Here is a 23,739-nt window from a genome sequence, read left to right on the forward strand (position 1 = left end):
ACTCCAGCGTACACCACCTGCCTGTGTGGTGACCTCAGGAACTGAAGCTGCCCCAGCCCCACCCCCACCCCGGGGTTAGTAACACTGGACGAGCAGGCGCAGGTCTGCAGACGGCCACGGCACAGTTCGGTTCTCAGGAGCCTGCCGAGGCTCGGCCATGAAAGTAGACTTTGCTGGGAGCGTGCAGAGTTGGAGCAATGGTGCCCTGCTCCAGGAACTCCAGAGACGGAGTGCAGACAGTTGGGGCTGACGGCTGAGCCCTGGGTCCCTCTGACGCTGACGGCAGGGGTCAAGTAAAGGAGCAGGCAGGATGGCAAGACTGTGTCCTTACAGCTGGAAGACTGTAGTGATGACACTAACTCAGATTTTTAAAAAGTATTTATTTATATATTTGAAAAGTTACACAGAGAGAGAAGGAGAGGCAGAGATTGAGAGAGAGCGAGAGAGAGAGAGAGAGGTCTTCCATCCACTGGGTCACTCTCCAATTGACCGCAACGGCCGGAGCTGCGCTGATCTGAAGCCAGGAGCAAGGATTCTTTTCCAGGTCTCCCACGTGGGTGCAGGGGCCCAAGGACTTGGGCCATCTTCCACTGCTTTCCCAGGTCACAACAGAGAGCTGGATCGGAAGTGGAGCAGCCGGGACTCGAACTGGCACTCATGGGATGTCGGCACTGCAGGCGGTGGCTTTACCTGCTACGCCACAGTGCCGGCTCCCTAACTCAGATTTAAAGAAAGCAATCCGTATGTACGGTGTAGGAGACCAGTGTAAAAATACTTTCTTTTCTCCCCAAACGTGGATTTATTTATAAAGAGTTACAGAGAGAGATCTGCAATCCACTGGTTCATTCCCCACATATGGCTGCATTGGCCAGCGCTGGGCCAGGTTGAAGCCAAGAGCTTCATCCGGGTCTCCCAGGTGGGTGCAGGGGCCCAAACACTTGGGCCATCTCCTGCTGTTTTTCCCAGGCCATTAGCAGGGAGCTGGATGAGAAGTGGAGCTGCCAGGACACAAGCCGGTGCCCATCTGGGATGCCGGCACTGTAGGCAGCGACAGTACCCGTAAGCCACAACGCCGGCCCCAGTGTTAAGACTTTTTTTTTTTTTTTTTTTGACAGGCAGAGTGGACAGTGAGAGAGAGAGACAGAGAGAAAGGTCTTCCTTTTGCCGTTGGTTCACCCTCCAATGGCCGCCGCGGCCGGCGCGCTGCGGCTGGCGCACCACGCTGATCTGATGGCAGGAGCCAGGAGCCAGGTGCTTTTCCTGGTCTCCCATGGGGTGCAGGGCCCAAGCACTTGGGCCATCCTCCACTGCACTCCCTGGCCACAGCAGAGAGCTGGCCTGGAAGAGGGGCAACCGGGACAGAATCCGGCGCCCCAACCGGGACTAGAACCCGGTGTGCCGGCGCCGCAGGCGGAGGATTAGCCTAGTGAGCCGCAGCGCCGGCCTCAGTGTTAAGATCTTAAATGCTGTATTCAACAATGCCCTGAGTCACCACAGTTTATTACCCAATTGCACTTTGACCTTGACACAGACTATTTCTGAGCTGGGACCAGTGTGGGGTGGGGGTTGGAGGAAACAGGTGCCCTTTGGGTGCCAGGACCCCTGGGCCAGCAGGGCAGGGCAGGGAGCAGGGAGCGTTAGGCTGTGCACTCTTCACATGGTTGAGCACAGCGAGCCAGCAGGGGTGCTCCTTACAAAACAGTGTTATCACCTTCACAAGGGATACAAGGCAATCTCAACTACGCCCAGCATGGGACCCCCGGGGAGAGACCCCTGTAGGGCTCCTGGCCGCGGTTGGGGTACAGATCTGCCTGCCCAGGCAGCCCTAGCCCCTCAGCCAGGCCCACCCCGGCCCGTGCACTTGGCTCTTTACTGCCCTTCCTTCTCCAGGTGGGCAACCTTGGGGCTCCCACAGCTGCCTGCAGGAAATGAGGCCGCTGAGGCCACAAGCAAGTAGACCGCTGCTCCTGTCTTGGGTCCAGCTGGTCCCGGGAGCCAGGGGAGGGGAGGGGAGGGCCTCCCTCTGTCTGGGAGTGCAGCTCCAGCTCCCCCCTGCCTGGTGGGGGGGCTCTTAGCCTTGGTTCTCTCTCCCAGGCAGCCTGAATGCCTTGTCCGATGGTTCTGGGGGGCTGGGATGGAAGGAAGGAGGCCCAGGGTCAGGGGAATCAGAAATGGTCAACTCTGACATCACAAGCACCAAAACAAGCAGTCCAGGGCTGGGCGCCGTGGCGCAGTGGGTTAAAGCCCCCCCTGCAGCACCCGCATCCCATATGGGCACTGGTTTGAGACCCGGCTGCTCCACTTCCAGTCCGGCTCCCTGTTAATGCACCTGGGAAAGCAGTGGAGGATGACCCAAGTCCTTGGGCCCCCAGCACCCACGTGGGAGACCCGGAAGAAGCTCCTGGCTCCTGGCTTCGGATCAGCTCAGCTCGGGCCACTTTAGCTTATTTGGGGAGTGAACCAGCGGATGGAAGACCTCTCTCTCTCTGTAACTCTGCCTTTCAAATAAATAAAATAAATTAAAAAAAAAAAAAAAAAAAAAAGCGCAATCCAGCCTCTCTGGGGCTGAGTTCTGACGTTTCCAGCTCGCTGGCGGAAAAGCTTTCTTAGAGGGGCCAGCACGGCTCTAGCGAGGCGGCAGCGCCCACCCCCACCCCGGCCCAGCCACACCCGCCAGCCTCCACCGCGCCGATTGGGGGGGAAGCTTTATGAATTCCGAGGCCAAGATAGGAAACGCATTGCAGGGGACAGGTCCAGGCTCAACCCTGTGAGGAGGGCGGGGGTGGGAGGTTCTTGTGGCTGCAGAGGGGCAGAGGGGGTGCGAGGTGACAGTGTCTGGTCACTTCCCAGCTGGACAGCGAGCCCAGGAGAGCCACTGCCGGCCACGATCAGGCAGCGGCTGGAGGACTCTCGGCCCTCCCGGCTCCCGGCTGCCGCGTGGTTCCCGCAGACTCCCCCACTTCTACCCCCGCGCAGGTTTCCGATAGCGGTGATTCTCAAACCAAGGTCCGCACCCCTGCCGGTCTGAGCCCTGGGGGCGTCCCTCAGACGATCCACCTGCTCCAGCATCCTGGGGGCCGTTGCCTCCCGGTTCTGCAGCAAACGGGCTCCCCGCTCCTCTCCCCGATTCGCCGGTGTTAAGCCGGCCTGGACTGACCTAGCTCAAGCCGCCAACGCCACGCGTCGCCGCCCCGCCTCAGCCTCCGCTGCTCCTGTCTCCCGGGGCCGGGACACCATCTCTGACAGCTCGCTCCGGCCGGGCGCCCGCCTAAGCGCCGCCGCGCCGCGGAGGCTTCTGGGAATTGTAGTTCTGGCTCGCCGACCACAGGCCCACTTCCGGGTTCGGCCTGAAGCGCCGCCATTGTCCAGCGCGCCGACGCTTGCAGCCGCCCCGACCCGCGGTCCTTCGTAGTTGGTCCGGAGCAGTGTTGCGGATGCAGATGAGGGGAAGGGACCGGACCAGCTTAGCCCGAGCCGGTCGTGCTGCAGAATCCAGGCGGGGCATCTCTTAAGCCGGCTTCGTCCTGCTGCAGAGCCGCGCTGGGCACCGAGGCGGGGATAGGCCCAGCCTGGGCAGCGAGCCCAGGGACGCCCAGGTTGGTGGGGCCGGGGGGCGGGTGCGCGCATGCGCAGCGTCTAGGCGGGAAGCGGGAAGCGGTGGCCAGCGTGGGTGGGTTGCTCGGCTTCTGAGTGGACAGCTTCTTTACCTCCGGTCACCGGGCTCGGTGCACCAGGGAGCTGCAGAGTCCGCGGCTGTGCTTTGCGCGCGTGCGCGGATGTCCGGTCCGGTCCCGTCGCGCGCTTGTCCGGGGCCTGAGGATGCTCCACCTTGGCGGAAGACTGGGCACCTGCACGGAGGTGCGGGAGATCCCAGGAATCCCCCTTCTCCGGGCCCCGTTAGTGGAGGGCTGAGGACGTGCAGGTGGAAGCACACTGGGGGCCGTGCCACTGTCCCTGCACCGTTGAGCGCGTGCTGGGGTGGGACGCACACCGCTCTCCTGCCCCTCGCCGGTGGGGAGACCAGGCTGCAGGTGCAGGGCGTGCCCGAGGAGAGGCGGTTCCCAGTGGAGGCAGGGCGGGCACATCGCTGCTGCCTGGGGAGGAGCGGGTCGCTGTGAACGGCGTGTTTCTAGGGTCTTCGCTTGGGCTGCCGTGATCGCGGGTACGAGAGTGCTCGGGTTGGGAGAGAGACAGAGGCCGGGCCTCAGATCTGGGCCTGAAAGGGGCTAACTCTGGACACCCAGGGCCTCGTGTTTGGGCAGGAGGGTTGGAACAGCCCAGTTCCCCCGGGGGCGTCTCTGCCATGGGCTTGAGGGCCTGCAGGCTGGGCGTGCCCTGTGCTGAACTCCTGTTGAGGGGTTCCCGTGTTCTGGCTGCAGGCAGGCAGTGGGACAAGCGCCCCTCCCCTCCCGGGCCTGGGCGGAGGCTCGCGGGTGCCTGAGGTGTCCCTGGTAGGTTGATGCGTAGAGTGAGGGGTGCAGATTCTTGTCTCAGGAGCAGAGACTGTGCGAGCTCTCCAGACTGGCACAGGGCACAGCCCCTGGGTGCAGCATCTGAGCGTGGACTTGGTCTCTCTATGTGAGCCTGGGCCAGTGGGAGTGGCCAGCCTGGGCAGGTGGCCCCTGGGTAGTGGCTGCTGGCCCAGAGGCCTGGGGGCTCTCATTTGCCCCTACAGGCTCTGGTCTTAGGAAGCACGGGGTATGTTACAGCCGTGCTGTGCACACGCACTGGCATTGAGGGGGTGGAGCGGGCACGGACAGTTCTGTGACCTGGATGCCCGGGTGTGTGGGGGGAGCAGCTGCAGATTCAGGGCTGTGCACACGCCCAGGAGGCTGGGGTGGGCGGGTGTTAGACTGAGGGTGCCAAGGCCTTTGTGTGAGTGTCGCCCAGACCACAGCCTGATGAGGCCCGGGTTGGTGGAGAGACGGGACGCCTTGAGCCACAGGTTTTCCAGGTGGGGGTTAGGCAGGGATAGGGCAGGTGTGGCTCAGGTAGGGGCCTGTGCAGGTTCGTGGTGGAAGCAGGTTTGGTGCAGTTTCAGTGTACAGTTGCCTTGTGAAGCCCCACTGTGCGGCTTGAGTGAGGATCTGGTTGGGGCAGGGCGGGAGGGAAGAGGGAGAGGGGGCCGCAGGGTGGGCTTTGCAGGGCCGCCCTGCTCGGTGCAGTATGCTAAGCGTCGAGGCGCGTGGCAGGCACAGCCTCTGTCTAGCGTCTGCCGGCGTCGTTGGAGGCCCCCAGTCCTGGGCAGCTTCAGGCCTGAGGACAGCCAAGGTGCTCGGCTCCTTGAGCGGGCTGTGGGAGGCCATCCGTGCTGCGTGGCTGCAGGCCCAGACCTGGCTGCTGGGCGGGCAGGGTGTGCTGAGTCCGTTTGTGGGCGTGCGGTGGGGCAGTCGATGGCTGTGATTGGGGCCCCGCTGGCCAGAGTCAGGGAGAGGTCCAGCTTTGGGACTGCAGGTGCAGGTTGGCAGAACGGCCTGTACTGGGGGGCCTCCCTGTGCCGGGTGTTTGTGGGAGTCCCAGGACCCGGTGGAATAGGGCGGGAACTGCTGGGTGCTGCGGATTTTGGTGGTGGGCTGAAGACCTGGTTTGTGGCCCAGGATAGTGGAGGAATCGGGTTGGGGCTGCAGAGGCTCGGCTGGGGTGGTGGTGGGGAGTGTGGGACTCTTGGCGTGTGCACAGGGGTCTGGGCAGGGGTCTGGGCAGGAAGAGGCATACTTGCCGTGGGCGCTGCATGGTAGGAGCAGAGACTCCTGCAGGGGCTGGGGGCGCAGGCTGGTGGCAGGGCCACTGCAGTGCCTATGGACCTGCCCGAGAGCCGTCCTTGGGGCCCGTCCCCTGAGTGCAGCCCGTCCTGCCCGAGAGCTGTCCTCGGGGCCCGTCCCCTCGGTGTAGCCCGTCCTGCCCGAGAGCCGTCCTCGGGGCCTGTCCCCTCAGTGTAGCCCGTCCTGCCCGAGAGCCGTCCTCGGGGCCCGTCCCCTCAGTGTAGCCCATGGCCTGCCCGAGAGCCGTCCTTGGAGCCCGTCCCCTCGGTGCAGCCCGTCCTGCCCGAGAGCCGTCCTCGGGGCCCGTCCCCTCAGTGTAGCCCGTCCTGCCCGAGAGCCGTCCTCGGGGCCCGTCCCCTGAGTGCAGCCCATCCTGCCCGAGAGCCGTCCTCGGGGCCTGTCCCTTGAGTGCGGCGCAGGCCCTCAGCACCTGCGTGCCTGGAGGAGAGCATGGACGAGCCGGATGGGAAGACCCCGGGCCCCCGAGGGCCTCCGCACAGGGGAGTGGAGCCGCCCTCGCCCCTGCTCCCACGCAGCCGCACCGCCCGACCCTGGGACCCTGGGCTTGGCGCCAGGGCTCTCTGGGCCCTGGCCACAGGCTCCGACAGTCTGTGCTGCACATTCCCGGGCCCCGCTGCGTTCCGTCGGGGCTTAGCCCAGAGAGCTCCTTCTGGGAGGAATTCGGCGTCGTGGTTCAGAAGGCCTCTGAGTACCAGCTGGCTTTCGCCAGCGGTCCGCGGCTCTGCTGGAGAACGGACAGTGGGAAGTACTGGCAGTGTGCAGGGAGCTGGGGCTCGGTAGTGTGCACAGTGCGGCTGAGTGAACCGTGGGGAGACCAGGAAGTGGCGTCCGGGACTGATTTGCTAATGCATTCTCACTGACATCAAGGATCTTCAAGGTCCGTGCTGAGGGAGGAGCACTTAGAAATCCTCACCTTTGGAAACAGGGACGCAGTGTGTGTGTGTGTAGAAAATTGTCAGGGGACAGACCGCACAGTTAACGACGGTTACCTGGGAGTCACGTTATAAATGATTTTTAAAAATTACTTTTCCATGGGGCCGCTGCTGTGGCGCAGTGGGTTAACGCCCTGGCCTGAAGTGCCAGTTCGAGTCCCAGCTGCTCCTCTTCCAATCCAGCTCTCTGCTGTGGCCTGGGAAAGCAGTAGAAGATGACCCAAGTCCTTGGGCCCCTGCGCCCATGTGGGAGACAGGAAGAAGCTCCTGGCTCCTGGCTTCAGATCAGTGCAGCTCTGGCCGTTGTGGCCAACTGGGGAGTGAGCCAGTGGATGGAAGACTTCTCTCTCTCTCTACCTCTTTCTGTAACTCTGTTTCTCAAAATGATTAAAATAAATTAAAAAAGGCCGGCGCCGCGGCTCACTAGGCTAATCCTCCGCCTAGCGGCGCCAGCACACCGGGTTCTAGTCCCGGTCTGGGCGCCGGATTCTGTCCCGGTTGCCCCTCTTCCAGGCCAGCTCTCTGCTGTGGCCAGGGAGTGCAGTGGAGGATGGCCCAGGTGCTTGGGCCCTGCACCCCATGGGAGACCAGGAAAAGCACCTGGCTCCTGGCTCCTGCTACTGGATCAGCGCGGTGCGCCGGCCGCAGCGCGCCTCTGCGGCGGCCATTGGAGGGTGAACCAACGGCAAAGGAAGACCTTTCTCTCTGTCTCTCTCTCTCACTGTCCACTCTGCCTGTCAAAAAAAAAATAAATAAATAAATAAAAAATAAATTAAAAAAAAAAAAACTACTTACCCAGGGGCCAGCGCTGTGGCGGGCAGGCCTCACGTGGGCCGTCCAGGAGTCAGCCTGGGCCAGGCGAGGAGGGCCCCTGGGCAGGGGAGGCTTCGCGCAGGGTGGCAGCGCCCACCTGGGCCGGGAGGAGCGTCTGGGAGGGAGCGGGCGTGGCCGCGGCGCTGGGTCAGCTGTGTACAGGAGGGCTGGTGGGGCCAGCCGGTAGGAAAGGGAGTCGCAGAGCCGGCCGGAGCGGCCAGTCCTTCATTGCCGTAATGAAATATCTGAGGCGGCCCAGCTTCCAAAGAAAGGAGGTCTACTGGCGCCGCGGCTCACTAGGCTAATCCTCCACCTTGCGGCGCCGGCACACCGGGTTCTAGTCCCGGTCGGGGCGCCGGATTCTGTCCCGGTTGCCCCTCTTCCAGGCCAGCTCTCTGCTGTGGCCCGGGAGTGCAGTGGAGGATGGCCCAGGTGCTTGGGCCCTGCACCCCATGGGAGACCAGGAGAAGCACCTGGCTCCTGCCATCGGATCAGCGTGGTGCTGAACCAACGGAAAAGGAAGACCTTTCTCTCTGTCTCTCACTGTCCACTCTGCCTGTCAAAAAAAAAAAAAAAAAAAAAAAAGAAGGAAGGAAGTCTAGTTAGCTCACGGTTTCTGAGGCTAACAGCATGGCGCAGGCTCAGGCGGGGGCCTCCTGGACCGGGTCACCTCGTGGTGGGTTGCAGTGGCCGGGGCGCGTGTGGGAGGAGGGGTCACGTCTAGATGCCAGAAGCCAGAGATTGGGTGAGGCCAGGCTCAGGCTTTGTAAAAATTCTCTTGAGAAAGCTCCCCAGGGTCCAGAAAGAAGGTGGCCTTAGGACCTCCCAGGACCTCTTTAAGGCTCCACATCCTCTCCCAACACCACTGCCCTGGGGACCCGGGACCCAGCACAGGAACCGTGGCCGGGGAGGGCCCACGACGCCCCAACCGTAACACCAGGTGTCTCGGGTCAGAGCAGGGCTGGGCTGCGGGTGGGGATCGGGAGAGCACTCGGGTGCAGGCCGGCAGCACAGGGAGTTGGCGGTGTTGATGTGGGCTCGTGGTGTTCACTGTCTGTGGATGTAGAAGTAGGTGAGGTGTGTGCCCGTGTGTGTCTGCTGTGACGGCCGGGAGTGGTGACGTCCCAGCACCACTGCTCACGCCGACGCTCAGTGATGACGACAGCTTCTGCAGGCTTCCTCGGTTTATTGTATTTGTATCTGTGTGCTTGTGGTCACGCAGACCCACGCTGGTACCCTGTGGGCAGAGATCGCACGGGGTACGAATGCTGGCAGGCAGTGCTCACTGGGGGCCATCTTGGAGACTGGCTTAATTTTAATTATTTTCAGAAGATGCGTAGGGACTTGATTTGGGCCTGTGGGTATAGGAGCTCTGGCAGACAGAGAAATCAAGGGAGCCAAGTCTCGGCTTTGAATGGAGACCAGGGGTGTGGTGGGCCTGTCTAGGAAGAAGCCGGGTCAGTGTCGCCTGGGAGGGGCCCGTGGCTCAGACACTTGGGAGCAGCTGGGCAGGGAAGGTCTTGAGCCGACTCTGAGCCCTGCCTCCGGGCCTGAGGCCGAAACTCCTGCCAGGAGGCGGCCGGACCTGGCCTGCGCGTTGCCCGCCTGCACTTGGGGACGGCTTTGGTTTCTTGCCCTGTTGAACCGGTGATTCAGAAGTTCAGGGCCGTCCCTAGGCCGGTGGCTCTCCTGGCCCTCGGGCTCTGCCTCACGCCTCCACGGGTGATGCTATGTGAGGTCTGTGCTTCTGAACCTCCCAGAGAGAGAGGGCTTCCCGCGGGCGCGCCGTGCACAGAGCTGCAGGAAGCAGGGCCCGTGGCGGCTCTGAGGTGTGTTTGGGGACGTGGCTCCGTCGCCCCGAGAATGCCTCCGGTAGGGAAAGGCGTGTTCAGTCACGTTGATTGGTGAGTGAGCCAAGAGCGGACAGCCCTGTTGGAATCAGGTCTGATGGGAGGCCGGCTCAGCCGGCGATGGCTCCGCTCGTCTCTGCTCTGTGCTCCGGGTCCCAAGTGGTCGCACGCATGTCACACAGAGCTCTTCTGACTGTGGAAGGCAGCATCTAATTCCTGATCCTGTTCTGTAAAGTGTGCAAAAAAAAAAAAAAAAGTACTTGTTGATGACGTAGAGAGCTGACTGCTGAACAAAAGGATCATTAAACAAGGTCCCAGGGCTCAGAGAGCGGGGGCAAGGTTTCGCGCCATCCGTGTCCCGTACTCTGCGCTTAGCTCTCGTGCTGTCACTCAGAGCGGTGTTGTGGTCCTGCTCCGTTCTGAGGACAACACACGGATGAGAGATCAGTAATTCTTTTTTTTTTTTTTTTTTTAAGATTTATTTGAAAGGCAGAGTTATATAGAGAGAGGTAGAGACAGAGAGAGTGAGTTGTCATCCGCTGGTTCCATCCCCATACGCTACAGCAGCCTGGCAGGATGAAGCCAGCAGTCCAGAGCTGCATCCAGGTCTCTGACATGGGTGGCAGTGGGCCAAGCACTTGGGCCACCCTCCTCTGCTTTCCCAGGGCATTCGCACGTAGCTGGATCGGAAGTGGAGGAGCCGGGACTTGAACCTGCGTTCATATGGAATACCAGTGTTGCAGGCGGTGGCTTAACCCGCTGTGCGGGGACGCTGGCCCTCAGGAGAATTCAGACCCAGGAGAGAGCTGTGTAGAGATGGGAGTCGTTTGAAAAGAGTCACTTTGCTGGTCCAGTAAAAGTCCAACAAGAGCAGCTAGGAAGTCACAAGGGAAGAAGAGGTGAGGCCGTGTGCTGTCTGGGGACACCTCGCGGCGTCCGTCCGGGCGACAGTGGAAGGGGGAGGAGCTTTGTCAGGTGACCACTGGACCTAAGTGACTTCATTGAAGTTTATTACCAGCAGTTTCCATACTGGTGAAATACAAGTATCACTCCCTTTGCAAAAAGGTTTCCCCGGGTGTATGAGATGAGACTGTCTGGAAATGCTCTCTGTGGGCACTTGGCAGCTGGCGTCCTCGGGGGGAAACTGGAGAAGCTGGGATGAACTCCAGGAGACGTCCCCGGAGCGGCCAGTGGGGCAGCGTGGACGCATGAGTGGGCTGGATGAGGTTTGCTCCCCAGGGCTTCATGCGGGGGAGGCTTGGTCCCCGGGTGCCGTGGGAGGGGTAGACCGTGAAGAGGCAGGGCTGGGCGACAGGCCCTTAGGGCGTCGGGGGCAGTGCCCTCCGAGGGGGGAGTTACTGTAGGAGTGAGCCTGACCCCTGCGTCCCCCTCTGCCTCGCTGGCCCTAGAAGTGGTTTCTTACCTCGCGTCCTCCTGTCGTGGTGCCACCTGCTGTTGACCCGCACCGGAGGCCGAGCTCGTGGTGCTGACCGACCTGGACTCCAGCCGCTGAAACTGCGAGCGAGGTGGACTTTTCTTCCCCAGGAGCCCGCCTCCGTGTCGTGTGACAGCCGTGAAAAAGGGATTTCTGCGGCACCCCTGGGAAGTGCAGGAGCGTGCGCGCTGTCATACTTCTCGGACGAGCCGGAGAGTAAGGCGGGGGTAGGTACTGGAGGCTGGCGCTCAGTTTTCTGTGGGGAGCGGGCCCCCGACAGAGGCTTCCTGTGGCCCGAGGAGGGACTCGCTCAGCAATGATTGGCAGCCGCCAGGGACCACAGAAGCAAACGGGAAGGACAGGAACACGTGCTCTGGCCCTTTGCCCGTGGCCGCACACATGACACACACGTTTTCACAGCACGGATCACACACGTTTCACATGCAGCACACATGACACACGTTTCACAGCACGGATCACACACGTTTCACATGCAGCACACATGACACACACGTTTTCACAGCACGGATCACACACGTTTCACATGCAGCACACATGACACACGTTTCACAGCATGGATCACACACGTTTCACAGGCCGCACACATGACACGTTTCACAGCACGGATCACACACATTTCACAGCACGGATCACACACGTTTCACAGCACGGATCACACACGTTTCACAGCACGGATCACACACATTTCACAGTCAGCACATGTGACACATTTCACAGCACGGATCACACACGTTTCACAGCCAGCACACATGACACACACATTTCACAGCACGGATCACACACATTTCACAGTCAGCACACATGACACATTTTACAGGCAGCACACATCACACACACATTTCACAGGCAGCACACATGACACACATTTCACAGGCAGCACACATGACACATTTCACAGGCAGCACACATGACGCATGTTTCACAGGCAGCGCACATCAGGATATGCCTCCTGTGTGGCAGCTGCAGCCTCCTGCATCCTGATCGCTCACTGCAGTGCCGGCATCCCAAATGGGGGTCGGTTCGAGTCCCGGCTGCTCCACTTCCAGTCCAGCTCTCTGCTGTGGCCTGGGAAAGCAGTGGAAGATGGCCCAAGTCCTTGGGCCCCTGCACCCACGTGGGAGACCTGGAAGAAGCTCCTGGCTCCTGGCTTCGGATCAGCTCAGCTCTGGCCATTGCAGCCATTTGGGGAGTGGAACAATGGTGGAAGACCTCTCTCTCTGCCTCTTTCTGTCTCTCTCTGCCTCTGTGTTACTCTGCATTTCAAATAAATAAATAAATCTTTTTTTTAAAAAAAGTAGAGAGGATAATGGGAGCCAGCGAAAGAAAGATGTATGAAGCAGGAGGTGTAGCATAAAGTGTGTGTTGATTGTGATTGGAGGTATCAGTGTGAATTTGTGGTCTCTAACACACAGATAGTTACCGTAATAGATAAATGACCATATCAATGACTATAAAAGAGGTCCCGTCTCCTTGTGTATTCACTGTTTTATTTCTTCTTGGTTGAGTTGCACATTCATTTTCTTTTGTTTGTTTTTCTACTGAGGCTACTTTTTTTCTTACGGATTTAGAAGTCTTAATGCTGGTTGATCATCTCTAATCTGAAAGTGCAAAAATCTGAAATGTTACAAAAATCTAAAAGTTTTTAGGAGCTGATATACCAGAAGTGGATAATTCTACATTTGACTTCATGTGATAGATTGCAATCAAAATGTACGTCACTGAAAATATTGGATAAAATTGGCTTCAGGTTATGTGTTAAAGATAGATATGAGACATAAGTGAGTTTTGAGTGTGGACTTGGGTCATTGTGTATATGCGGATATTCCAAACTCTGAAAAACATCTGAAACACTTGCAGTCTTGGACAAGGGTCATTTGACATTTCATACAGATGCTGATTAATGGTGCCATTTTATTTGGTTATAATTCTGTGATTTTGGCATGTAGGCGGGACCAGCCTCGCTAGACAGTTCTTTCACTCCACACAGTACCGGGTCGTTTCCTCAGCTGGCAGCAGGGCTAGCGGGGGGCCGCAGGGAAGCCGGCTGCCCAGGAGCAGGTGTGATACAGGTGCTGGTTAGCGTGAGAGGCTCGTTCAGCGTGACCGCTGCTTTACAAGGAAGTCACTGTGGCACAGGGTGCTTTCCCCCACGACGTTCTCTAACTGCTCTCTGTAGGTGGCAGGTTCATAGTCAGAGCAGTTTGTGTTCGTAACGCGCCAGGCAGGTGCGGCGGCTGCTCCATCAGTCAGGGGAATATTTGACAGAATTTTTCGGGTGAGTAACTACTCGAGTGAATGAGTTAGATGGAAATGACAGGAGGGCTCTGAGTAGAAAGGAAAAGAATATGGAGTGGCTGGGAGACATTGCAGCAGCCGGTCGCGGACGAGCGAGAGTGAAGTAGAGTGGAGCAGTGTGATGTGGTCAGAGAGGCCAGAATGGCCCCTGTCGTGTGGAATGTGGGGCTTCCAGGGCCGGGGTGTCCTCGGGGGCTGCTGAGGAGCGGCTCTGAGAGCTGAGGGTCGGGCGGTCCTGGGAACAGGTCACTCAGGACACCAGCCCTGATGCCGTGCACACTTGGGGGTGCGCCCCGGCTACCAGCCCAGGCGTGCGTCTGCAGTTTCTCTCCCTTCGCGTCCTTCGTACAAAAAGGCGTGCTGCTAACGGGAGCCGCTGCGAATTAAACGAGCAGCAACCCGTACGACGCGCTAGCACACTGCTCACTCCTAAGTACTTCCTTTGAGTCAGTTCCTTCGTCTCATCAGAGCCCTAAACGAGCAGTTGCTGTAACCAGAGCTGGGGAACCTTTTCTTCTGCCCAGGGCCGTGCGGGTATTTATAACGTCATTTGTGGGCCTTGCAGAATTGTCAGCTTAGAAATTAGCCTGCTGCAGATTTGTTCCATTTCGAGTCCCGCCCACAGTTGCCTTGGCAGGGAGGGTCATGTATATGGCTCGTGGGTGGGATGTTCCCCATCCCTGCTGTAGACAACGCAAGGAGAGGCCGGCAGGTTCTCATATTAGAGGATGCATCCCAGGCGTTAGGTCCCCTGTGGGTGGGGCTGGTGGCTTCAGGAGGTGTTGCTGTGGATTCGTTCTGAGAGGAAGAGCGTGGTGGGGCAAGAGGCGCAGAGTCACCACACAGACCCCGGGAGTCAGATGAAAGCAGGCCTGAGGCAAGCAGCCCGCAAACTCGTCTATTTCAGTTGGTACAGCAGCTTATATAGCCAAGGCAGCCAATCCGGTCAAGGGGCGGTCTATGCCCTAACCAATCACAGCCTGTTGCCAGGCAGTTTCCAAAACCATCCAATCACAGCCTGTTGCCAGGCAGTTTCCAAAACCATCCAATCACAGCCTGTTGTCAGCCAGACTCCTTTGTCATGTGGTTTCCGAAACCATCCAATCACAGTCTGTTGCCAGGCAGTTTCTGTTGCCAGCGGCCATCTTGGCATGGCCTTCTCACCACCACAAGGAGGTGGGTAGGACAAAGCTCCGGGAAGTGAGTTGGCGAGCATGAGGCTCATTGCTTATGCCGAGATCCCTGGCACGGGGCAGCGTGGCAGTCCCTGCCTCCGTGGGCTTGAGGAGAGGCTGACCCAGGGCCGAGCGGGACCTGTCTAGTGAAGGGCGGGGACGCTGTGGGCCTTCGTCCTTAGGAAAGGCGGCCTGAGGGCACCTTCCTGAGGGGTGGGCAGAAGTGTGAGGAGCGGGCAGTCTGCGACAGAGGGAGGAAGAATGCAGGGTGGGGTGGGGGAGCTCAGGAAAGCCAGCGTCCACACGCCGGAGGACTTCCAGGAAAGCCAGCGTCCATGCTTGCCTGTCCTTGTTCTGTTACTCTCTGGGGAGTTAGAAGGGGATTCCTACATGGGAATTCCATGGTCATCGGGATAAGCTTTTCCTTGAAGGTGGACAGAAAGCTGAGGTCAGGCCTTACCTGGAACTGCCCTTGGTGTCGGACAGAGAGGGCTAGCATCCAGAACCCGAGGGGCTCGCCTGGGAGGCGCCGCGCGCCTTGGCTGGAGGTGTCCGGGTGCTGGCCGTCTTGGGCTGGCTGCCGCGACATCTGCCACGTGTCTCCTCCTCTGTGACGCTGCGGGGAAACGGTGGTCATGCGAGCAGGACTGTGCGTTGTGTTCTAGGGAGGACTGAGCGTCCGAGTCGTGACTGTGGACTTCACCGAGGAGCCCCGGGACACTCGGAATTGTGCTCAGAGGACCCCGGGCAGAGGCCCGGTCCTGGAGGACCGCGGAGACCCGGAGTCTTTGTGTGAGAGCGCAGGTCTGTCTCCTGAAGCGGCTTTGCAGTCTCGTTCGTTACCCACCGGGGCGCCAGCAGCCAGCAGGGCTCGGGGCACACAGAGCTGTGCTTGTGCGTGTTAGTCCCTGGTGAAGATTAGCTTAAGCGTAGGACAAAACCAGTTTGGTTTCTTGGGCTTGAGCTTGCTCAGTCTTCATGGTTCCTAAAGGCCAAAGGCTGGACCACATTCGGCAGGGATTTTCTTGTATCTCAGCCTGAATACTCAAAGTCTGCATCTCTCCCCGTCAGCTTTTCAAACCAGACACATTCCTCTCTTTATTTTTCCAGTGTTCAAAGTTTTTCTTTTTTTTCTGCCTTCCTTCCTTACTTTCACAGAGTAATGCAGAGAGAGAGAGCGAGAGAGAGCGAGAGAGAGAGAGCGTGTGCGAGCGCAAGAGGGGGCATCCAGGTCTCCCACGCGGGTGCAGGGGCCCAAGGACCTGGGCCATCTTCTACTGCTTTCCCAGGCCACAGCAGAGAGCTGGATGGGAAGTGGAGCAGCCAGGACTTGAACTGTAGCTTCTATGGGATGCCGGCACTGTGGTGGTGGCTTTACCCGCTCACTGTGCCACAGCGCCAGCCCCCACATTCCTCTGTTTTGAGCTAGGGGAAAAGCATATAAAGAATTTCCTGTGGCAGGCAGTGTGGCACAGTGGGTTAAGCCGCTGCCTAGGGTGCCCGCCTTCCATATTGGAGTGCAGTTCAAGTCCTGGCATCTCCACTGCTGACCCAGCTTCCTGCTGATGCACCTGGAAGGCCCCGGAGAATGTGGCCAAGTGCTTGGGTTCCTGTCACCTGCGTGGGAGACTCAGGCAGAGTTCCTGGCTCCTGGCCTTGGCCTGCCCCAGCTTGGGCTGGTGCTGGCTTTTGGGTAGTGACCCAGCAAATGGAAGATACCTCTCTCTCTCCCTCCCCTGTTCCTCCCCTCTCCCTGTCTGTCCCTTTCAAAGAAACAGATAAAAAAATTTTTTTTTAACAGGCAGAGTTGACAGAGAGTGAGACAGAGAGAAAGATCTTCCTTTGCCATTGGTTTACCCTCCAATGGCTGCTGCGGCTGGCGCACCGTGCTGATCCGATGGCAGGAGCCAGGTGCTTATCCTGGTCTCCCATGGGGTGCAGGGCCCAAGCACTTGGGCCATCCTCCACTGCACTCCCTGGCCACAGCAGAGAGCTGGCCTGGAAGAGGGGCAACCGGGACAGAATCCGGCACCCCGACCGGGGCTAGAACCCGGCGTGCTGGCGCCGCAAGGCGGAGGATTAGCCTAGTGAGCCGCGGCGCCAGCAAACAGATAAGTATTTTTAAAACTCCCCAATGAACATGGCCTGCTGATGACCAGACATGGAGGGGTCATTTCTAGTATAGGTTTTTTGGAAAGATCTCCATAGAAGTCCTGTCTCACCATCCCCTGTCTCCTGCTGGGCTGTGTACATTACCACTTTCCAGGTGTGCTCTGTGTGGTCTGACTTAGTGGCCATTCAGGCTTCTGCCTCTGAGCAAACCTCCACCGTCCCGAGTTGGAATCACAGGAGTCCGTGGGGCTGTTTTAGCCTGTAAGTACCCGGGTAGTTGGGATACAAGTGCCCCTTTCCTCTGTTCACTAACGTGCGTGCTCACGTCTTCCTGATACAGACTGCCAGTGAGTTTCATTCATCCGGGAACTCCTAGAAATGTAGCCGCTGGTCTCTTTGAGGGAACACAGGTCCAGTGCTGAAGAGGGTGGGAAGGCCCTTGTGTTTCTGTACAGAGGGTTGCAGAACTGGGTTGAAGGTCTGTAGGCTCTGCATAGGTGATCGCTTGTGGAATGTGCAGGTGCCTGGCACTCAGAGTCTCACTCCTCACCCAAGCTAAGGTTGAAATAGCTCCCTGTTAATGCCTGCTGCGCTGTTGAGCTGTCGTAGTTCTGCACCTGCGGCTTCATCCCGTACTTTTGGTTTCTCACACAGACTATAACGCCCATTGGTGAAAACGAGCCAACAGACATTTTGCATAATTTGAGTTTTATCCCACTGTGCCAATTCTATTGCTTTTTTTAAAAAAAAACTTATTTATTTGAAAGGCAGAATTACAGAGAGGCAGAATCAGAGAGAGAGAGAGAGAGAGAGAGAGAGAGAGAGAGAGGTCTTCCATCCACTGGTTCACCCCCAGAGTTAACACAATGGATAGAGCTGCATCAATCCGAAGCCAGAAGCCAGGAGCTTCCTCCAGGCCTCCCACGCAGGTGCAGGGGCCCAAGGACCTGGGCCATCTTCTACTACTTTCCCAGGCCATAGCAGAGAGCTGGATTGGAAGTGGGACAGCCGGGTCTTGAACTGGCGCCCATATGGGATGCCGGCACCACAGGCAGAGGCTTAGCCCACCGCGCCACAGCGCCGGCCCCTCTATTGCTTTCATTGACTAGGACGCCTTCGTTTGCTTTTTTCCAGATTTGGCAGCTGCACTTGGCAGAAGACTCCATGTCAAAGCAGAGCACATCTGACGAAGAGCCGCCCGGTGAAGTGAAGACAGGGAGGCTGACGAGGGAGGATCCCTGGGTGTCTGTGTGTGCAGAGGCCCGTGATGGCACGGCCCCGCTGAAGAAGCGCCGGGAAAAGCAGGATCGACTTTTGCAGGAAGTGGCGCTCACCCAGAGGAAAGCTGTTACCCACGCAGGAGTCTGCGAGCAGGCCGAAGTCGGCGAGAGCGGGCTGGAGTCCCGTCTGCTGCTGCTCCCAGGGCTGCCTGCAGGGAACCATTTCTGTAAACACGGGTCGTGTGACACAGACGTGCATCCTGCTTCTGTTGCAGACGGTTACCAGGAGAGCAATGACAGCGAGACCCTGTGTGAGCAGAGTGAGTGGGGCAGACACGCCGAGGGCGTTCACGTCATTCAGTTTACAAGAACGCCCACAAAAGATAAAGCCCGTGGGCTTAGAGACAGCTTTCAGTCTCTTAGCCACGCTGTGCCCCTGCACAGGCAGGAGAACATCTGCGCAGGAGGGGAAACCTTGGGTTTCCAGGAATGTGGGCAAGTTTTGAACCGCAGCCCGCCCCGCAAGGAACAACAGGGAGTCCCTGGGGAGGGGAGTCGGAGTGCGTGTGCTCAGGTCTCCCCGAGCTCCCCTCCTGCTCAGCACGGGAGGAGTCATTCGGACGAGAAGCCTTTTGAGTGTGGGCAGTGCGGCAAGGCCTTCAGTTGGAGCTCCCACCTGGTGGCGCACCAGCGCACGCACACCGGGGAGAAGCCCTACGCGTGCGGCCAGTGCGGCAAGGCCTTCAGCCGCAGCTCCCACCTCGTGTCCCATCAGAGGACTCACACCGGCGAGAAGCCCTACCGCTGTCCCCAGTGCGGCAAGGCCTTCAGCCAGAGCTACGTGCTGGTCGTGCACCAGAGGACGCACAGCGGGGAGCGGCCCTACGCGTGCGGCCAGTGCGGCAAGGCCTTCCGGCAGAGCTACAAGCTCACGGCGCACCAGAGGACGCACACGGGCGAGAAGCCCTACGAGTGCGCCCAGTGCGGGAAGTCCTTCATCCAGAGCTACAAGCTGATCGCGCATCAGAGAGTGCACACCGGCGAGCGGCCCTACGCGTGCGGCCAGTGCGGCAAGGCCTTCAGCCAGAGCTACAAGCTCGTGGCGCACCAGAGGACGCACACGGGGGAGAGGCCCTTTGAGTGCAACGAGTGCGGCAAGTCCTTCAGCTGGAGCTCCCAGCTCGTGGCGCACCAGCGCACGCACACCGGGGAGAAGCCCTACGCGTGCGGCCAGTGCGGCAAGTCCTTCAACCGCAGCTCCCACCTCGTCATGCACCAGAGGACGCACACCGGCGAGAAGCCCTACGCCTGCGGCCAGTGCGGCAAGGCCTTCAGCCAGAGCTACGTGCTCGTGGTCCATCAGAGGACGCACACGGGGGAGAAGCCCTACGCGTGCGGCCAGTGCGGCAAGGCCTTCAGGCAGAGTTCCTGCCTCACCCAGCATCAGAGGACGCACACCGGCGAGAAGCCCTACGCGTGCGGCCAGTGCGGGAAGACGTTCAGCCTGAGCGCCCGACTCATCGTGCACCAGAGGACGCACACCGGCGAGAAGCCGTTCACCTGCGGTCGGTGCGGGAGGGCGTTCATCAACAGCTCCAAGCTGCTGCGGCACCAGGCGACTCACACGGAAGAGAAAGCGGCCGGCTGACTAGTTTGGGCGGCGTCAGCCCGAGTTCGTTCCTTCCCCTTATTCTTCCTCAACACCTGTTCTAAGGGTGCACCTCGCGGAAAGAAGGGGATAAAAGCAGTGTGTGGAAAACACGCAGTGTCCTGTGACTGGTGTCTGGGAGTTCACGTGAAGGAGGGCAAAGCCTACCAGGTGCAGATTTTAATGCAGCAATTCCACGTAGCGAATCAGACGTGGCCCCGTGACACTTCCCTGCAAGAGCGATGCACAGCGGCACGCCTCCTTGCCGAGAGCCCTCTGCCTGACCCGAGAGAGAACCGGCTGGCGTGCGGTGCTGGCCAGCGGGGCAGGAGTGAGATGCTCACCCTGCCGGGCTCGCTGGGAACCACGGGAGAGTGCTGCGGTCAATAGCACTTAGGCTGGGAAACCGTGTCTCAGTGCGGCGTGCCCATGGCTTCCCCGTCAGGATTCCTACAGCACTTCCTGTCCTAGGTGAAGATGTTGTAAAATGCAAGACAGGGATCTAGAAGTAGTAGTCATTTCAGGAAGCATTATGAGAAATGTTTGTGGACCACAGTTGAAAGCGATTATAGGTGTATGTCTGTGTTTGTTTTATGTCGGGTCTGTCTTTTTGGAATGTATACTCTTTTTGCGAAAATAAATGGTATGGTTAGTAAAAAAAATTAATTTAAAACAAAAAGGAAACAACAAAGGTTTCTGTCTTGCTTGAGGACTTAGTAACGAGATCGCAGAGTTCTGAGACTTCTGTTTGGATGGGTGTGAGCGGCTCACTCTTGTTTTGATTTGATTTAACTTAACCGAGAGGCAGAGGTACAGAGCGGGACGCCCTGGGACTGCTCCCTGATGAAGGGGCCGTCTGGGTGGCAGTGGGACGCGAGGCCCCGCCGTAGTCTCATCCCCTACATTTAGTTGGCGAGAGGACTTTGAGTGAGGCGAGCTGTGTCCCTGTTCTTTGATCACGGCCCGGCTCACTTGTCTGCCTGATCTTTTTCTCTACGTTATGAATTCTGGTTGTGGCTGACCGTGTGCTCGAAGCTGCAGTCCCAGACAGCTGATCGCGGAGAGCTGAGCAGAGAAACCGGAGAACAGAGGTACATTCCCTAGAGGGGAGGACAGCCCCAGGTGACATGGGATCGGGGTTACCCCAGGGGAATTCTGTGCCGGGGAGTGACCCTCGTGGGGCTGTCTCTTTGAAGCCGAAGCCAGAGGCTCTGTTGCTCCCGGCCGTGCCGAAAGCCTGCGGCACGGTTGCTGATGGCTGGAAATTGGCTCCTCCATCCTAGGAGTTCCCACTCGGCTCAAGAATGAGCAGGGGGTCTCCACGTGCTGGCTTTTGGAGAGGCTGTAAAATCGTGAAAAGCGCTAATTTCCCAATGAGACCAACATAGCCTTTGCCTAAGATACCACGAGCGCCAGTGCTAGGTACACTCGCTGGTTTGCACCGAATGCGGTACAGTTCACTGAGACCACGAGGAACCATGGTTGTACGCATGGGTATGAAAGTAACTGGGCTAAAAATGACGGCTCGAGGTTTCAGGTTTCGGAGGTGGCTTGTCACCAAGGATCTCTTTAGTAAGTGTTGAAAACAAGTCACTGACAGCATGAAGCTGGTAAAACTGAATGTGTGTGTGTGTGTGCGTGTGTGTGTGTTTCTGGCTAGGCTGACTGTGTGAGGCGTCTGTAGTGAGTCCTGACTGCATATGTGAATTCCTGGGTGATTATTTAGGATTTAACTGTGTTGAAGTACAATCGATTCAGTACCTAAACAAAAATGTTGATTTCTCTTGGCAGGAAGGTGTTTTAATTAAAAAAAAAAAAAAAGTTCTACCAAAAATAAAAAGTTAAACAGAGGCAACATGCCAAGCGTATGTAAATTAAGTGGCTGAGACTGAGTTTGAGGATTCAAAAAGAAACCACTAGAACAATACTTCATCACTGGTAGCCGCATGCAGTCGGCGGTTGGGATCTAATTCGTTGGCAGGCCCTCCTGGAGACCTAAAATCTGGGTGCTGGAGTCCCTTTATAAACCAGCTTCGTGGCGTAGTGGGTTAATTCACTGCCTGCAGTGCTGGCATCCCATATGGGCATGGGTTCAAGTCTTGGCTGTTCCACTTCTAATTCTTCTTCTTCTTCTTCTTTTTTTTTTTTTTTTTAAAGATTTATTTATTTACTTTGAAAGAGTTACACAGAAAAAGGAGAGGCAGAAAGAGAGAGAGAGAGAGAGAGAGAGAGAGAGAGGTCCTCCATCCGCTGGTTCACTCCCCAACTGGCCACATGGCTGAAGCTGAGTCAACCTGAAGCCAGGAGCCAGGAGCTTCTTCCAGGTCTCCCATGCAGGTGCAGGGGCCCAAGAACCTGGGCCATCTTCTACTGCTTTCCCAGGTCATAGCAGAGAGCTGGACTGGAAATGGAGCAGCCAGGACTTGAATAGGACAATGGCACTGCAGGCGGTAGCTTGAGCCACTATGCCACAGCGCCGGCCCCGGCTGCTCCACTTCTAATCCTGGAGGATGGCCCAGGTGGGACATGCGGAAGCTCCTACTTAGACCTGGCTCAGCCTTGGCTGTAGGGCCACCCAGGAACTGAACCAGCAGATGGAAGATCTGTCTCCCTCTCCGTCTCTCCCTCTCTCTCTGTGTGACTCTGACTTTGACATAAATAACTAAATCTTCTTTAAAAAGTCGTATAGCATGAAGGCACTTTCAAAAGTTCATGAAAACATGAATAAGCTTAAACACTTTCTGCACTGAAATAAACTTATCTGAGTTGTTTTCCTGTACTCTCCTATTTCATGTGGGCTCTGCACGTTCTCCCCTCTTCTTGGAATCCTAAGTTACCTAACACGGTGGCAATGTTGCGTAGATGGGTGGTAGGCTGTCTCTAGGGAATAGTGAGGAGGAGGCGTGCGTAGGTATTCAGGCAGGCACAGCCATCTGAAGCCCGACCCGGCTGTACCCTTCAGTGACGGTGTGGACTTTTCTTTGCACACTGACACAGGATCGCTCTGTTAATCTGCACACACTTCATTCTTGTGGGTTCAGCAGAGTGCTCTGGGGGCAGCACACTCAAGTTCTGCTTTTTGAAACTTTCTGAAGTTTGTTTTCCAAAGACATCTTTAAAGATTTATTTATTAATGTTGAAAGAGTTACAGAGAGAAAGAGATCTTTCTTCCGCTGGTTCACTCCCCAAGTGGTCACAATGCCCAGGGCTGGGCCGGACCAAAGCCAGGAGCAAGGAGCTTCTTCCAGGTCTCCCACGTGGGTGGCAGGGGCTGAAACGTGAGCCATCCTCCGCTGCTTTTCCCAGGCCCTTAGCAGGGAGCCGGATTGGAAGAGGGACAGCTGGGACGTGAACCAGCGCCCATGTGGGATGTTGGCATCTCAGGCAGGGCTTTCCCTGCTGGGTCACAACACTGACCCCTTCTCAGATGTTTCTGATCTGCTGTTGGCTAGCTCCTTGGTTGTGGAACCTGTGGATACAGAGGACGTAGAAATTATTGTGTAAAAATCACAAAACCCAAATTGCATTTTGCAGTATAACATAGGGGTTTTCAAGTTTCCTTCATACTCCAATAAACTTAGAAATAAAGGTGACCAAAATGGTTTTTTAATACCTATAGATTAAGAAATACTCCCTTAGAACCAGGTTTTGAAAAAGCAAATCACAGCTTTATTTATTTATTTTTTTTGACAGGCAGAGTGGACAGTGAGAGAGACAGAGAGAAAGGTCTTCCTTTTTCCGTTGGTTCACCCCCCCCCAATGGCCACCGCGGCCGGTGCACCGCACTGATCCGAAGCCCGGAGCCAGGTGCTTCTCCTGGTCTCCCATGGGGTGCAGGGCCCAAGCACTTGGGCCATCCTCCACTGCCTTTCCTGGCCACAGCAGAGAGCTGGCCTGGAAGAGGGGCAACCAGGACACAATCCAGTGCCCTGACTGGGACTAGAACCCGGGGTGCCGGTGCCGCAGGCAGAGGATTAGCCTAGTGAGCTGCGGCCCTGGCCTCACAGCTTGATTTTTAAAACCATCTAGGAAGCATTACATGAGACAATGTAGTGGCCAAACCCTTGGAACTTGGGAAAGCTATTAGAATAGAGTTTACTGCTCTACGTGATTAGTTTTGAATCAAAGGAGAAAGCGTGAAGACAAATATGGAGGCAGTTGTGGGGGGGGCTCGGGTTAAGCCGCCACCTGTGCCCCCGGCCTCCTGTATCAGAGCATCACTTTGAGTCCTGGTGTCTCTGCTTCGGTCCAGCCCCCTGCTAATGTACCAGGGAAGGCAGCAGAATGCTCAGGTCCCTGCCACCCATGTTGGAAGCCAGGGTGGAGTTCCCGGCTCCTGGCCCTGGCCCGGCCCAGCGCTGGCTGTTGTGACCATTTGGAGAATGAACCAGTGGATGGAAGATTGATCTGTCTGTCTCTCCCTCTCCCTCCACCCCTTTCCTCACTCTGCCTTTC

At 57.7% G+C, this 23,739-nt stretch overlaps 1 protein-coding gene and 1 long non-coding RNA gene across 4 annotated transcripts; one reads left to right on the forward strand and one right to left on the reverse strand.

The window, feature by feature from the left end:
- Positions 1 to 363: 363 nt before the first annotated feature.
- Positions 364 to 3,571, reverse strand: LOC138846436 (uncharacterized). Its single transcript, XR_011383925.2, has 2 exons — positions 3,158 to 3,571; positions 364 to 616 (listed from the first exon to the last, which is right to left on the reverse strand). It is a non-coding gene; the product is annotated as an uncharacterized LOC138846436 (long non-coding RNA).
- ZNF180 (zinc finger protein 180) lies at positions 729 to 19,975 on the forward strand. Of its 3 annotated transcripts, XM_089319106.1 has the most exons (3): positions 3,628 to 3,858; positions 10,788 to 11,040; positions 17,551 to 19,975. In XM_089319106.1, the coding sequence occupies exon 3, from the start codon at positions 17,581 to 17,583 to the stop codon at positions 19,282 to 19,284; it is 1,704 nt and encodes a 567-aa protein (XP_089175232.1). In that variant the 5' UTR covers positions 3,628 to 3,858; positions 10,788 to 11,040; positions 17,551 to 17,580; the 3' UTR covers positions 19,285 to 19,975. The 3 variants fall into 3 exon arrangements, with proteins under 3 accessions (XP_017194611.3, XP_089175231.1, XP_089175232.1); XM_017339122.4 differs by lacking the exons at positions 3,628 to 3,858; positions 10,788 to 11,040 and adding an exon at positions 729 to 3,596; XM_089319105.1 differs by lacking the exon at positions 10,788 to 11,040 and having other exon boundaries at positions 3,627 to 3,858.
- Positions 19,976 to 23,739: the final 3,764 nt, after the last annotated feature.

This window comes from Oryctolagus cuniculus, chromosome 18, assembly GCF_051225735.1.
Source record: "Oryctolagus cuniculus isolate XC-2025 breed Fujian yellow rabbit chromosome 18, ASM5122573v1, whole genome shotgun sequence".
Classification (NCBI taxonomy): Eukaryota; Metazoa; Chordata; class Mammalia; order Lagomorpha; family Leporidae; genus Oryctolagus; species Oryctolagus cuniculus.

Excerpts from the sequence above, each read along its gene's own strand:
- ZNF180 (XM_089319105.1), top strand. The coding sequence starts at position 3,820 with ATGCTCCACCTTGGCGGAAGACTGGGCACCTGCACGGAG. Across the intron at positions 3,859-17,550 it reads GACTGGGCACCTGCACGGAG|ATTTGGCAGCTGCACTTGGC; the intron begins GTGCGGGAGATC and ends GCTTTTTTCCAG.